General features: G+C 35.2%; 1 protein-coding gene across 5 annotated transcripts in view; it reads right to left on the reverse strand.

Annotated features, from left to right (window-relative positions):
- Positions 1 to 702: 702 nt before the first annotated feature.
- WDR17 (WD repeat domain 17) overlaps positions 703 to 16,449 on the reverse strand; it is a 46,376-nt gene continuing 30,629 nt past the window's right edge. For 2 of the 5 annotated variants that reach the window (XM_050895707.1, XM_050895711.1), the window contains 13 exons: positions 16,149 to 16,213; positions 15,622 to 15,754; positions 14,023 to 14,114; positions 13,004 to 13,103; positions 11,668 to 11,807; positions 9,183 to 9,203; positions 8,091 to 8,202; positions 7,213 to 7,354; positions 7,022 to 7,124; positions 6,044 to 6,145; positions 3,603 to 3,698; positions 3,235 to 3,418; positions 703 to 1,523 (listed from right to left, as the gene is read on the reverse strand). In XM_050895707.1, the coding sequence (XP_050751664.1) occupies positions 1,404 to 1,523; positions 3,235 to 3,418; positions 3,603 to 3,698; positions 6,044 to 6,145; positions 7,022 to 7,124; positions 7,213 to 7,354; positions 8,091 to 8,202; positions 9,183 to 9,203; positions 11,668 to 11,807; positions 13,004 to 13,103; positions 14,023 to 14,114; positions 15,622 to 15,754; positions 16,149 to 16,213 (1,410 nt within the window). In that variant the 3' untranslated portion in view covers positions 703 to 1,403. Of the gene's footprint in view, positions 1,524 to 3,234; positions 3,419 to 3,602; positions 3,699 to 6,043; positions 6,146 to 7,021; positions 7,125 to 7,212; positions 7,355 to 8,090; positions 8,224 to 9,182; positions 9,204 to 11,667; positions 11,808 to 13,003; positions 13,104 to 14,022; positions 14,115 to 15,621; positions 15,755 to 16,148; positions 16,214 to 16,449 lie in introns of all 5 variants that reach the window. The other 3 variants (XM_050895712.1, XM_050895710.1, XM_050895708.1) reach the window with 2 other exon arrangements.

A 16,449-nucleotide genomic window follows, 5' to 3' on the forward strand; every position in this document is an offset into this window, starting at 1 on the left:
GACAGGAATTTTTTACTTGTAATCTCCATCCCACCTTTCCAGCATGGTGGCATTGTTATTTCTAGTTAAATAAGGGCATTGCTTACCTATATATTGAGGATTTTGTTCGATAGGATCTGCTAAAAGAGACCTTGTGTTATTTCCAGTTTTACAACAGTTTCTCTAGAAATAGTTCTGCCAATTTTTAATTGCAACTTCTTTACATTTTATGTAACTATCAGGATTTTAAAATTTATTTTAAAGCAGCAGCAAAAAATGTAACAACAGATAAAGTAGATTTCTGCTTGTGTGCCATCAATTAAGCTAATAAAGAATATTATAACCAAGGCATCTTTTCTACAGGCAAGTAATTCTGATTATAAGAATTATTAATAAGAATAATTACTAATAAGAATAAGATTTGCCTTATTATTAAATTCCATACTATACACAGCTTTAAAATTTAAATATTCTTAGTATTCTATTGCCATACTTTTCTTTCCATTTGAGCACAGCTTTAGTAAATAAAAATATATGCACAAGTATTTACTTCTGGTCTGTCATACTATATGTATATTTATAACTAATACAAAATGTAAAAAGAAAACAAGCATTTTAAATGTACATAATATTTAAATAATTTCAATACATTTACTGTTTATTCCTTATAAATCCTTTGTTTAAAAAAAAAAAAAAAAAAAAAGAGTTTTATAAATACATTTTAGCTTCCAGTGAAAGTATAAGGGGGACAGTTGCTAAAGATGAACTTATTAGAAAATAGAATTTTATAATCTAGATATTCAAACCTATCTAAACAAAACATTAGTAAACATCTTTGTACTGCTATTAAAGCACAATAACTAATGGATAAAAAAAAAAAATCATCTCAGCACTTTTTAAATTTTACTTTTGCTATAGAATCCGGTGTGTAAAAATTAGTTAAAATTAAAAAGGGGGACACAATGTGTGAAACAGCAGCAGGATTCCAGTCATTCTAAAAATAGGTTGCAGTGGCTATCAATAAAGTCATTCTATTATTATGTATTTGAAAGTGTGTTTATGGATTTCACAGTTTGTTATCAATATTTTGATAATGTGCAGATAGTTGCTTACTTCCTTTACAAGGCATCTGTTTACACAAAGTTGACTGAAATATGTCTGTATTCTCTGACAACACTATTCTTATTTTAAAAAAAGACATGGCTGTCTATGAAGTTAGGACTTTTTTTTTTTCTTTGGATTCTCAAATAACTTTTTCTTTGGATTATCAACAAACATCTGTACAGAAATTTTCAAAGTCCAAGTAATTGCCCTTCAGGAGGAGTCTACTGCCATCTCTCTGTCCTTTGACAATCAAGGTTAAATCAGTATTAACGCCCAGAGTGGTATTTTAAGCACTACAAAGTACAGAGGAAAACACCTCATCAAAATGGGTTAAGTCGTATTCCTGTTCCTAGTGGTGAAAAAGGATTCACTTTGGCCCACATCAAAGCATCATTCAGTGAAACAGCAGATTTTCCATCTTCAAGGAAGAACACTGGACCCTATACAGCAAAAATGTTTGGGGAGGGAAAGAAAAGAAAAAGAAAGTACACACGTATTGTGTAAAGGCTACCACAATAGCAAGCACGTTTTGTTTTATCTAAGAACGTGAAAACCTGGTTTACAAGCATCATCTACGTTTGTGCAAAATTGTACCCCACCAACTTAAAGCTTTGTTAATAGTTACACATTATAAATTGAGTGAACTTGTTATGTTCCAAAATCTGGAGACCCAACATTTCATAATCCTTGAATTTTTAGTTTGATTTTTAATAATTGTGGTATTTTATATATGTTTGTCAATTATTCCAGAGTTAAATTTAGCCTGAATTAGAAACTGAGATAACAAGTTTTTTCCTTCAGAATACTGTACATATTTCATTGTGTCTGTCATTATCTGTGCTGATCTGTGTGTTTCCCCATCTACAAAAAAAACAATATAATGCCTCCATGAATTGTTTGAAAACATGGAGTCTACATGCAGTCTTCAGAATAATTTGAAATGTTCACTATGAAAAGGACAAAATACTAATTTATCTGATGCAAGAAGAGCTATTTGCTAATTTCTTCATTTGACAAAATACGGTCTCAAAGCTGCAATTCAGTTTAAGTGCCTCTTAAAGAGTTATGCTCTCCAAACTTGCTACTTAAAACTTGTAAACCCACGCAGTTAGGCTTCTATACCTCAGCATTAACTAAGTGATTTGTGAGCTGATCTGCATGCCTAAAGCAATGACTCCTAATGTTCGCTAATCCAGAAATAAGGATATTGTAGATGACAAGCTGGTGACACCATATTTGCTATTCTTGTTGAATGGATTATAACAATGGCAGCTTCACGTGGCTGTTAGCAAATGTTGACAGTATAGCCATAGCCAGAGACCACTGGTCTAATGTGTTGGCAGCAAGTTTTTTTAGACTTGATGGTGTGCAGTTGTGAATTTTGTTTACCTCAAAAATCCTGCTAGCATTTTGCAATCTCCAATTTCTGACACAAAACTATCCCTCTTAATCCCTGAACAACCCTGTTACTCTTTGGGCTGGCATCTTGCACTGAACAGAGGGAACAGACTCAGCCTCACAGAAGAGAGTAAATTCACACTGAGGCACTGTCTGGAGACAGGAGCCTGAGAGTAGCATTTTCAGGCTCTGTCAATTTTCCCTTTATGGAAATAACAACATATACCAAAGAGGTGTTATAAGGACTAGTATGTTTTGATCATAAAGCTCTATGTGATTGATGAATAAATATATTTGAATATTTAGTCTTCTAATATCTGGCTTTAATTAATCATGAATTACAAGTTTTATAGTATGCATTTCCATAATGATAAATACTAACAGCAGAATAATGTTAATATGTGGTTGAAGATAAATAATTTCCTGGTTTTTATTCAAGCCGTGGTGAGGTAGTAGGCAGTAAGTTACATGCACTTTAGGCAGAACATTTGGCAAAGGAAATCTGTCTTTCCCATGGAAATTAAAAAGTTTTGGATTGGGAAACTGGGCAATTATTTGATTGGACAATTCTTCTTTATATAGCCTTTCTTATATAGCAGATGTCAGCACTTGTCCTCTTTAACTTCTGCTACTGTGACAACAGGGAAAACATTTTTCCTCCCAAATGATGGGAGGGACCTTAGATTTATGGCAACCTCACAACTAGTCAATGCTGTCACTGAGAAAGAACACCTCAGCTCTCTGAAACCGTACCTGTATCCTTAGCCCTGTCAAACAGGAGATGTGAACATCTGAATGACTAGGGAGATTTGATCCAGTGACATAGTCTGGCCCAACCATTCCTTTCAGAGGCTCCTCTTGTATTCGTGAAACGAGTATTGAATACACCATTCTCTGTGCTTCAGATGGCGGGGTGCACGGCAATTCATCGCTAGGCCTATGACCAAAGACACTTGTTTTTCAACTATACGTCTTAATTTGTGTTAGAAATTAAGAGCTACAAAGTACTCATTTTTTACATTCATATTCAGATTTTACAAAGGAAATAAATACTGTATTTACAACTAAACAGTTAAATACTAACAGTCTCATTCATGGTAATTTTATGTTTTTCCACCTACTTGTTTAATTGAGTACAAGCTCTCCATGCATCTAGCTCCTCAGAAAGCTGTTCAATTTTCAAAGGTACAGATACTTCCCGTCTTTTTAAAAGTTGACTGAAAAGGAATGAAAGTAATTAAAGTCCAAATTAATTCTAGCAATGAATATTTTCTGAAAAGAAAAGCAAGATAGACAGTAGTAATATAAAACTATTTTTTATTGGATATGGAAATAACTTTATGGAAACAAACTGATCCTTCACAATAATCACTATATTAAAGCTTAGAAATATTAAATTACTAGATATAAAAGTATACCTTTTCATTTAAGTTTGATTTTCATTATCCCTATTTACACCCCCTTATTTAAGCTTGTCTTTAATCAGCTCTATTTTTTTTTTCTTTCAGGCCATTCTACATTTTAAGGCTATATGCATTCTTATTTCTTAATAATGACAACTTTACTAAAATTAAGGACCCATTTTGCCTATATATAGTAGATATGATAAAAATACAGTTAGAGTAACATGGTTCAATCCATGCTCTGGGACAGCCTTGTTTCACCTGATTACTTCCGGAAAAGTTTCAAAACCCTTGCAGTGGACGCATTTTTTATTTATCAAAATATAATGCAAGGGACAGTTATTACTTGACCTAGTTCAGCAAACTTCCATTTGTGTTGGGATGCCTTAAAAATGTCCAGCTTAAGCATGTAAGTGTCCAGTTTAAGATGAGCTGGAATCTAAAAATCTATGAATCCTGAAATATTGGGCAAGCTGAGAAAAAAAATTAGACCAGTATTGTTCTGTGGTTCTTTAAATCCCAGGAAAACTTAAAGCTTGACAGCCAAAGTATCACAAACTGAGTCTCAAAGTCTATTAAATTCCATATCAGAATAGCCCTTCTGTAAAAGCTTATATTTCATCTTGTTGTTTTCCATACACAAGTCTGGTGGCTCAAAAAAGAAAAACAAACAAACAGTCCTTTTCCCTTTTCCCTATCCTCTCACCAAGTTTCCGAGATGAGGATGGCTAAGAGGAAAGGAGTGCTGTCGAGACATCTGATGGAGAGGAGTCGAAGAAAAGGGGCAAACACACAGTTCTCAGACATGTTAGATTTATGTTGTTTAATTATCCTGGGTAGGCAATTCTGATAAAGTATCAGAAGGTGTAGGAAAGCTCACAATTCTAGTCAGGTGTGAAAGGACTGGACAACATATATGCAACACTTATTCTTGATGAACAGATAAATGAGCTGAAATTGTTAGCAAAGCTACAGTGGTCAGTTAGAGCAGCTAGTGGAGCAGTAACAGCTAGAACAATGCCAACACAGCTTGCACTATGAAATCAATGACATCTTGGAGCTGGCCTTGCTACCCAGCAAGTCAGGTGACAAAACCAAAAGGATCTGACAGTCCCAAATTGTGAGGGAGAAATGCAAGTTAGTCAGCTGGGTAGTAGTATCGTTACCAAACCAGACAGGAAGACTAAACAATCATGGTTATACTCTGAGGAAGGAATACTAAAGTATTGTATGTAAGCCTATTTTATTTACCAGGTAAGATAAAGATTATTGATCTTAATCTTTCTCCTTTCAAGTCCAAGTTGGTTGGTTCAAGTCCAAGCGGGACAAGTGGGGTCAGGCCAAGTCAAGTGTACCAACTGAAATCAAGTGGGTCAGGTTGAGTAGGGTCAAGTGGGTTGGGCCAAGCCAAATCTGGTCAAGTCAAGTGTGTCGGGTAAAGTCAAGACATGTCCAGTCACATCAAGTGGGCCAAGTTGGGGCATGTGAAGTGGGTGAGGTCAAGTCAAGTCAATTGGGTCAGGCTGAGCTGGTTCAAGTCAAGTCTAGTCAGGTGGGCCTAGTCAGGTCAGGTCAAGTCAGGTGATTGGTTGGGGTTGAGCTGTGCCAAGTGGGCAGGACCAGGCCAGGTCAGATCAAGTGGGCCAGGTCAAGTGTATTAATGCCTGGGAATATTAGCTCACTGAGTAACAGAAGGTTAAGCCAGGTTTCTTGGTGGGAATCAAGCTAGTGCCCAGTCATGAACTCTAAATTCAAAGCTTGTCCTTGTTGCTACTGAGCAAGTCTTGGCAAATGGTCTACACATAGATACAAAACTAGAACTGTTACTGTCAACATATAATCATGCACAGAGGTAATGCTGAATACTCATCTACTTCTAAAAATTGTTTTTCTTGCAGAACTAAGAGTTTGACTGAAATCCTGGATTCACAACTTGTTGCATTACCTCAGAAACTTCTACGTGTATAATGCATAACGTAATGAAGGTTCTATATGCAGGCATGGGTATACCCTTACAATTTTATAACAGAACTGGGAACTCAGATTTTTTTTCTTTTTTTTTTGGGGGGGGGGGGGGGAAGGGGGAAGTGGGGACAATGTATGGCATACATCATAATAGGGACTGAGATTTCTCAGTGTTACTGAAAACATAATATTACCTTGTATACTCATAAAGTGCAGGTACAATGCTATTGTATTGTCTTCTGATAGCAAGTAAAGCCCCAATGTAACCACACAAAATCAGCAACTCATTCCGAAATCTATAAATGGACAAGTATTAATCATGAACAATAACAAGCATTTGCAAAAACATTAAACAAACTAATATTCAAATTATAATTTTAAAACAATTTATCCATCCATCTTCTGTGGAGAATATATGTTTGCTGATTATGCTTACTTTCTGTGTGATGTAATTGTTACAACAGACTTTGCTTTATATTGATCTCAATTATTAAATTTTAAATAGCATGTACAACACATAGTTATTAAGCACAATCATGTAAAGTTACAAAACCAATGTCACTCAGATCTTCTAATGTGATAAAACTCTAAATGTAAATAAAATTGCCCCACATATTAGCGTGGGCTTCAGTTTCGCCAAGTTTCCCCACAGGCCACAGATAAGAGTTAAGCTTTTTGCTCCTTTTAGTTCTTCACATGTACACCTGAGCAGGCACCCAGGCCTGGCTTCAACCATCTGTCATAAAGGTGAACCACAGCTATCCAACTATTTTAGAGCTAATTCTGAGAGTGACAGCTCAAATTTCTTTCGCACTTTGACATAAAAACCCATATTATGTGTGGTACCACTGCTCTTTTTCTTTGGGAAACTGAAACCAGAGCTGATCAAAGTGAGATTCTTCAAATAAGACCAACATTGATTCACCCATTGTAAATGCCCCATAGAGAAAGAAGCAGTAAAAGATCTTTTTTCTTATTGCTAAACCTTGAAAATTTAGGAAAATTCCACATTCTATTCTCCAGATTGGGAACTAGCCTGCGTGCTGAAATTTTTTTGTACCGCTCTTCTGGTAAACAAAAAGGATACTAACAGTGTGCACCTATATTTTTTTAATTCCAAAAGTTTCCTTTAATGAAAATTCCACTTTTATAAGTAAGGAAAATATACTCACTCACTACATTTATGCAACACTAATCGTTCAGTGCGTATGTAACTTAGAAGATCAAGATACGGACAGACTGAATCTAAAGTCCAATCGGAGCCACAAAGTTGTTCTGTTGAAAAATAGAAACAAAAATATCTCAAGAGGCAAGCTATACAAATGACTTACGCTTTAAAAGGTTTCTTCATCCAAGTACCTACCTTTCACATACTGAATGCCAATAGGGAGAGCCTTTTCAGGTTCTGTGCTTAACAGATAGTACTTTATAGTTTCAAATATATCCCCATCTGCCTGAATTGTCTCTGCCAACTGCATACATTCTTCTACATCAGGAAGATTACACTGGAAAACAAAGATTTTGCCAAAGAATTATTATAACATTCAAACAATTCTCTAAGATGCAGAGAAATACTGAATTTTGCGCATAACAGTAAGATCAAACTCTCTCTGAAAGAAGAGTCATTGTTTGAAGGATATACCTGCATATAATGCACATTAAGAAAGCCATCTAGACCAGAGAACAACACAGGAGGAGAAAGTTCTGTAACTTTAATTTAAGCAGTATCAGTTTCCACTGCTAATGTTTTTGTGAACTTTTTACTACTGCTTAATAGATGTGCAGCCTGAGTTGAACCTTAAGGGAGTTAGCGGAGCAGACCCTTCTGCTGCTGAAGAGGAAAGGGGGGGATTTAAGGAGATTACAGACATAAGATGTAAAACAATTCAGGATAGTACAGAAAGCTGATCTGCCAAGACATGATTAGGCTGCACTTCAGTGATGAGGAGGTTATAAATCGTACTGACAGGTAATTCTGAAGATCATAAGCTACTTCAGGAAGTAACCCGTGTCCTGGAAAGACTACACTCAGAGTAGAATTAAAGAACTAAAGTTCTTCTTGTGCAATACTGAAAATAAAGTCAATGAAGACTAAAAGAGCAAAAAAGGATATGTAACATATAAGACTGTTAATGACAAATTCATCCTAAGGATTTATTTGGCCTTAAATTTGCTGAAATTAGTAAACAAATCAATACATAACCTCTTGTCAGCATTCAGGTAAATTCTTTTTCATTGTACCTTTTCATGCAGGTCATTTATTTCTGCTATGCATCCAGGATAAAAAGCACATAGTTTTACTAACTGCAGTTTATTATCAGGAATCATCATAAGAAGATCAGCTGCTAAATCCCTGCACAAACAAAAGATGACATGTAGTTACTCTTGATGGTTTGTAATTGGAGGAAACTCTGTTTTCTCTTTTACATTCCTTTTATAAAGAAGAGTTTACTGAAAAAAATACTATTTCCAGAGAAGAACAGAAGCAACCTCAGTCTCTAAGACTATTTTGGTGCAATAAATAAGGCTTAATCTATTCATCTTTTTTGGGAAGTCATGTGTTAATTTTCTGTTGCTTTAGTTGGTTGAATTAAACAGCTGTGCAATCCTAAAGCATCAGAACCACCTCAAAGTGAGATGGAAGAATATGAGAGCAGGGATGGGAAGGGAGAGTAGGACCTATCCAATTTGAAAGAAGGAAAGATGTTAATGTGGCTCTGTGTCATGAAACCATCCTCAAACTTCCAGGCTTCTAGAGCTCCATGACATCAGCATAAAGCATCTCAGTCATCCAGAATGGCTAGTGCTTCCGTGACATTACAAAAGAGAGATTATACAAGAAAAGAATGTGATACCTATTTTCATCCTTCTGAAAGGAAAACTGTGTTTCAGCAAACTGCCATTTCTCAAATATTCCTAACTTTTTACCATTTGTTACCCCCTCCTTAACACAACAAGCAGCTGGAGGGAACACATGTAAATATTAAGAAATTATTTTGGAACAGTTATTCTATTAAGCTTTTAATAACTGATTATTCTGGTTGTTCTGTGACTCTTCTGTTCATGCAGACATCATTTCTCCTGTGACCCACAAGACTGACTTGCCCCTGTGTAAGGCAAAAACTCCTGAAAATCCAGGGGAACTTGGTAGAATGTGGTCCTTGGCGTAAAAATATTCGAGTAAGCTACTGTCCAATATTTGCAACTGCTTTCTATCCCACTTTCAAGTATTGATCACAATTAAAAAATTAGAACACTTAGTTTAAGCTTATTTTTAGCATTAGTAAATTCACATGCTTTTCAAATCTCTCTTTCTATAAACAAGCAAAATACCTGTATCCAAGTGATGGAAAGCTAAAAGGAAGACATTGAAACAGTAATGAACAAAACTGTTTTGTATTCTTAATTTACAGAGGAAAATTCTAATAGAAAATAATTAAACTACAACAGCAAATCTAAGGGTCAGGTTAACAGACTTTAACAACAAAAAAAATAGCTTTCCAATGCCTTTTGACAACCTAAAGAAGCTAATGCCAAAAGGTCTTTGGAAAATCTGTTATACTATTACCATGCAATAGCCACTTTTCCAAGTTACAGAAAAGCTCTTTCAGAATATAGGATATTTCACAAGTTGTTCAACTATTTTCAAGATCAGTTACTCACATGTACTCATCTTCATAGGCAATTTAAACTTTTTTTTTTAACTGATTAGAAATTGCTCAGCCAAAAAACTGAAATCAAATGTTTATATTAAAAAAATCCAAAGAAGGCCTCATATCAAAGAAGCCTACAAATTGCGTTACCTGGAATGTTTTTTAAGAATCAAACTGAAAACACCGTCAGTATAAAGAACAAAATCAGGTGGCTGAGTCTCATATGCAGAATTCAGTATCTCAAGTAAAATACCACTAGGCTGAGAAGCAGAAGGTTGCTTTTAACAGCAGTTTAGGTGCTAAACACAAATAAAATGAAAATGGTGTTCTTAAACACTCACACATTTTCCCAAGGCTGTAGATTTGGAAAGATGGGGAAGGGCATGAATGTTTAGTTTTGACTTTTTAGTTTTGATTTTATATTTTAGAGCACTCCTTAAAAAACCAAACCAAACCAAAACAAAAAAAAAACCCCAAAAACCAAAACACCAAACAACGAAAACCCAAAAAACATTCCACCAATAACTGATTTCATTATTAACCCAAAGTCCTTTTGGTATTCCTTGTCTACAGTTAAGTATGTCTCTACAATGAAATGTTTCCAACTGATGGATATCCCTAAGCATAACAACCAGTAAAAACAAAAAGGGAGCCCTTCAAATATCAGAGGCCCTTGAACTCCAGCTTCCCCATACATGATCTCATAGATGCAGTGGCCTAAGTGGTATTATGCTGTGCCAGTATCTCTTTATTACAAAATATGAAGAGATTCAGGAATCTTTGATCTTTTCCTACAGAATAGAGAAATACGCTGTAATGGCTGCAAATCAGAATCCAGGATTGCAGGGTGTAGCTGTAGTAGGTGTTCAGCACAGCATATGAAACCCACTGACAAATCCAGATGTATACTTGGGCAATATGCAGTACACCAATTTAAAATTGTATCACATATACCCATGCAGACTTCAGTGTACACATGCCATAAGTTTGCAGAAGTTTTATGTACATACACGTAAGTGCCATACTATTATAAGTACTTGTTACAGCACTGAGATCAGAACAAGCTTTTGTTATGGAACTGGAAAAAATATACAGTTTTTCTTAAATCCATGTCCAGTGCTTCCTATCAGAGGCTACATAAAAACCACTCTCCACAATGAAGGCAGGGAGATCAGAGAAGGAGCTTAGGAGACTTAAAAAGCTGCAGATGGAGTTGCCAAAACAACCCTGTTAGAACTGGTGCAATGCAGACATGCTAAATCATTGCAAAACCAAAGCAGCAAGTCATCCATTTCTTATTTTATCTTTTTCTACAATGCTTCATTGTCTAAGGCAGGCTAAATGCTCTGTAGAGAGGAGTTCCACTATGTTTCTCTCAGGCCATCTCTAGATACTTAAGCAAATACCAACTGTAGCAGAAAAACTGATGCTTAATTGCAATATGTGTTTAAGCACACGTTTTCTATGAAATGTTGATTCTGAAACACCTGTACAGCTGCCAAATACACCTTAGGAAGATTTTCTGCTTTTCATTGGTAGACAAAAACCAGACCAAAACTGTATCCTTCAAAGTAAAACCACTACAAGGAGGAAAAGAAAATTTAGCAGATAGTTTCCCCTATATGCAACAGAGAAATGACTTATTCCTGCAGAATTAAATAGCAATCCTGTTCCACCCTTATATCTGTCAGCTGTTTTGTATTCCCAATACCAAGATACAATAATTCCTCAGCCTCTTAAGTGTTTATATTTTTCAAGCAAGTACTTAAAAATCACTTCACAGATCCTACTTAAGCTTCTGTTCCTTTTGACTTTATAATTCAATTCTAGCCTTACTTTGTCTGAAGCAGTCATTTTTACTCAGTATAGACTAGGTCTTACTATGCTACCTATTGCCCAAGTACCTAGGGTTTTTTTCAGTGGGTTTCATACTTTGTTTGACAATGACTCTTCTCTCATTTACAATGCATACATAATGTATGTTGAGATTAAAGCAGAACATTTGCATGCCCTGTACTTCAAAGGTCTAACATAGCGATTCTTATTCTACCTACCCATGGTGGTTTGGTGTCTATAAAAGTTTCAGAATGAAACATCTTTATTGTTTTGTCAGGAGAGGGCAGGGGGAGGGGGGGGGAATCTTCTTTGGATTAAGAAATTCTTACCATGTTGTTACTGTCATACATTTTCTTGCTAGTAATTCTAGGGCATAATGTGTTGCTTGTGCTGCACTTTCTCCTAAGACAGTACCCACACTGATTGCCAACTCCAGTTCATTTCCACGAATCAGGTTTGCCATCGCAAGCTTGCTCAATGAAAAAATTATATCATTAAGGGACACAAGCATTTTTGAGGATTCACCATGTTGAGCATATGACATTCATTTATGAGACTGCTTTTTACAGAATGACAAAATATGCATTAATTAAAGCAACTTCATATATAATTTGGGTCTCTTGAATAAGTAAATAATTGTGCACCACATGTTAATCAGTTTTTAAATAACCAAATAGATTTCCATTAGCAGAATCTTCCTTTATTCAACCAAAGAGCTTACATAAATATCAAACCTAAAAAGCATGATAACGGTTCCTTCTAGTCTTAAGTAAGGACACTAGCTTTCAGAGTACATATTTCCTCTCTGTTTTGATGAAAGAAGACTCAAAAAAACCAACCAACCAACCAAAAAAAAAAAAAACCCCAAACACACCAGACCAGGAAAGACTCTCCTGTTCTCACCCTCTCTGGGCAACTGGAGTTGCTGATAGGCATAGCAGAATATTAAGCAGTAAGAGACTACACAACAACTTGAAATATGTTTATTTTGAAATACAAGCATTAACTGACTATTGCTTTCTCTCTGAACAGCTCATTAAGATGGAATTTTACTCATTTGGGGGGATAGAGGAGGAAGAACATGTTGAGTCAGCAACAACAAAATCCAGAGAGAATGAGGAAAAGAAACAATTTGTAAAACTATAAACAAAATGAAAAATCTAATAAAATGTTTCCTACATGTCAGACCTATTTTTGTACTGAGGGGTAGGGGTTTTTCCTGTTCGTCATTTAGACTGGAAATTCTTCAAGGCAGAGATTGCATCTTTTGAGGCACAATGAAGTTCCAGTTCTGAATAGGTCTTTTGAGTCACCATAAACAGTAAACAGTAATACTTATGTGTATATGTATATATGTGAGGTACTTAGGTACCTTATATTTTCTAATATAACAAGATACTTTATATATGAAAATACAATTAAATAATAACATACTACTTTCTGTGCATGAGAGAAATCTTGAATTTAATAGCATCAGGGGAGTTTTGCTACTAACTTTAATACTGTAAGGATCAAACTCTCTATATAAATACATACAAAGCAAATACCAAGTATAACACATTTTAGAATGTGGTACATACATTTTAAAGAACAGTTAACATGTGGAGATGTAAAAAGGAAGTCAATGTTGGCCCTTCCATAGTTAAAGAGGAAAAAAAAAATTACCTCTATATTTTCAACAGCCAGATGGCAACATGCTGCAAGCACCGCATGGCCATCCTGGAAATACCATTCTGCCAGTTCTTTACTGACCTTGTGCAGAAGCCTGCAAGAACAAAACATGAATTCTGCAAGGTCACTTAAAGTTTGGAGTTCTTTGGCTCTTAATTTATGTACAAGTCACCACATTTGCTTCTGTACCCTAAAATTTCTATATTTGACTTACAGATAATGACACCACTAGCTTTCAAAATGCAATCAGTTTGAGCTTCATCCACCACTTATGTTGGTGCATATTCAGGTGGGTCAGTTTCCCAAAATCTGCATCAGTATGGAAATGTCTCTTCACATTGACAGAAGAAAAATCAAATATTTGGATATTGATTCTTTACCTGTGAACTCTGCATAAATATGTCTTTAATTGCTCAAAAATTGCACATGTAAATGAAGTAACTACACAGCCTCCAAGCTGCTTTTGTTACTACACACATAACTTGATAATGTAATTTAGGTTTTTGAGCACTGTTCTAAACAAGGAGAGATGCATGGTTTCTTTTATGGGCACATACAATGAAAATATGGCCATTAGTGTACATTTTCAAAAACTTCACTGATGATAAACAGCGAAGCTTCAGGAGGAGAGGATGCATAAAACATAGGATCTGATAGATACTTGTTAATGCTAAATCTTATTCCACTTACCAAAAGTTCTAAGTTCACATGCTACATATTTAAACATATTTAAGTGCATAGAAATGCACCTTAAATATCAAGCAAATGAAAAGGATATTTATAATTATAATACATATGAAAAATCCATTTGGTGCCAGAAGGAGGCACAACAGGGGAATTATTCAGTGTAGCATCAGTTAGTAACTCTATCAACTCAGTACTAGAAGATGTAATATTTTGTTGTCAAATTCTACATTGCTGATGCCAAATTAAACCACTAAAGGTTTATCTCCCTTCATGACTTTACATTCTGCACTAAAATGAGGCTTTAGATATAAAATAGAACAACTTACTCGTTATAATCATCTGTATTGTTTCCACCAGAATTTGAAGATCCACTTGTTGTGGAGAGTGGTGACATCTGTATATTTCCCTCACAAGCTGTCTAGAAGTTAACAAAAAAATGGATTAATTAATGCACCAAACTGAATATGAAATGTGATTTTTCAACAACAACAAAAAAATCTAAGACCTATAAAAATCCTTCTAAAGCCCAGTTATAACAAAGGAAATGTTTAAACCAATGAACTTATTCATAGCTAAATCTTAGCCTAGTTTTATCCAGCCATACAAGAAATTCTATAGACGCAAGAGACCTCTTCCTTCCTATGCATCTGTACAGGATTTTTCCAGCATTTGAATATGCTTAAAATGGACAGCGAGGGCTACAACCTTGATTTTTACACCCCAAGGAGCAAGTGGCTGTGAGTAAAGGATGAACTCCATAGATACTTCTCAGTAGGTATACCAGCAAGTCTGGGAAAGTTTATATAGTGGCATAAGCTGAACCTTTTTCGTGTCTGGCAATAAATTATTTCTAACATTAAATGAGAAGAGATCAGTGTGGGTTAAAAGGAAATTCTTTCATGTGCTTTAAGGTGTAGCTGGGATAACAACATTAAAATTCGGGGCTCAGTTAAAAGGGAAAGTAAGTCCTGGTATTTTATTGCTTAATATTATCTGATTAAACCTTTGAGACATAGACAGTTCTATGAATTGTAATAAAAGCAACCCCTGCAATGTCTCTCTTACAAGAAAAATGAAGATCTTTCTAAAGCTTTAAGGTTCAAACATTATAACTTGTTAAATTTAAGCATACCTCAAAGTTACATTCTGTGCACTATTCAGCTACTGTTGGAAGAACAACAACATACAGACAGACAATTTCTAAAGCACAAATTCATGTGCATTATTCAAGTTCTTATCTCTGAGGCAACTGAATGTTCAAGGACAGGTAGGCATAAGAGAAGGTACCAGGGACAAATCTTGACAGGTTATTTAACAAAATATATTAAGTATGCAGAAATTACTCAAAAAGAATAAAGGAATGGTGAGAAAGAGTGAAACAAAGTATCAGTCTCGCATGTTTTGTGTGTCCTTTAACTTGTGTTTACATTAGGAAGGAGAAGGGACATACATACTTTTGGTAATCTCTTGTACTGTTTTTTGCATTAATTTGAAAGTTTGATTTCCTATATTGATTACTACTGCAACTGAGCAGTTTCACCCAAAGATTCTATAGGAAGTAGTATAACCAAGACCTCAGTAGAAATGCAAGAGAAATCCTACATGTCTTTGATGTTAAGGGCAATACTGACTGCTGAAATATCAGGTTAATTTTCTACTTCAACCAAAAACAAATACCTCAGTTTTCATTATGGGCATTTGATTGCAATTTAGAAGAATCAGGCTTAAAATCTGTAACCATGAAATACCTTTTTATGATTTCTGCATAAAAACTGGTCAATACAATACGAAAGTAAAGAGTAGGGTATCATTATTTAGCCATTTTGCAAAAGTGAACAGAGCTAGCATTTTAAATATGCTTGGCATCTTCAGAGCTGGAATCGAATAGCTAAATACATCTCCCACACTGTTATACGTAATAATACCTGTGCAACAAGAAGAGCCTCTTTAAGCTGGCCTCTTGAAGTAAAGAAAGAGACTAGTTTCTTCACATCTCCGATAGCTATACAGTATGGGATGACATCATCATTTTCTTCCTGAATTAACTGATCAGCTCTCCTAATTAAACAAATGAATAAATAAACAAGAAAGACCTACATATATAATTGATCACTAAACTTATCTCTATGGTATAGGTGTTAGCTGAAGCCGTATAAAGTTCACTGAAACCCATCTGCCTTTCCAGACCTCAGAAGACTCGTAAACTGTGGATACTGCACTAAAGAGTTAAAGTTGCAATTTATGCTCAACCCTTTAACTTGATTCCTGTACACAAAATCATTGTTGAAATCCTCCGCAGTTCCATCCCAAAGTTTACTGAACAAAAAGTAACATCACTAGAATGCTGTAACAAAAGCCAAGTACAATTGATATTAGTACCCATCCTTCCTACTTGTCTGTGTCCTTTCATAGACAGAAGCTACAATGCAGCATCATATTTTTACTACCTTACCTTTGCATTAACTTCCTCCAATATTTCATCGATACACCAGGTGCAACTGAGAGCGCTTTGTCCCACTAGAAGAAAGCAGCAATACGTTTAACCTGATCATTTTATTTTGAGAAACAGCTGTATTTTTAAGTAGTTTCGTGTTTCGTCCATTAAAAATAAATTTGTCAAAAGGTTAAATAATGAGTGAGCTATGCATTAGACTGCATATGTTAAAAATAATTGGAGCAAGATTACTCTTTTCTGCACTTGTGACCCATTTTGTTGCTACCCCATCTTTGCTAGGGTAGCTAGTTTTCAGAAA

This window comes from Gymnogyps californianus, chromosome 4, assembly GCF_018139145.2.
Source record: "Gymnogyps californianus isolate 813 chromosome 4, ASM1813914v2, whole genome shotgun sequence".
Taxonomy (NCBI): Eukaryota; Metazoa; Chordata; class Aves; order Accipitriformes; family Cathartidae; genus Gymnogyps; species Gymnogyps californianus.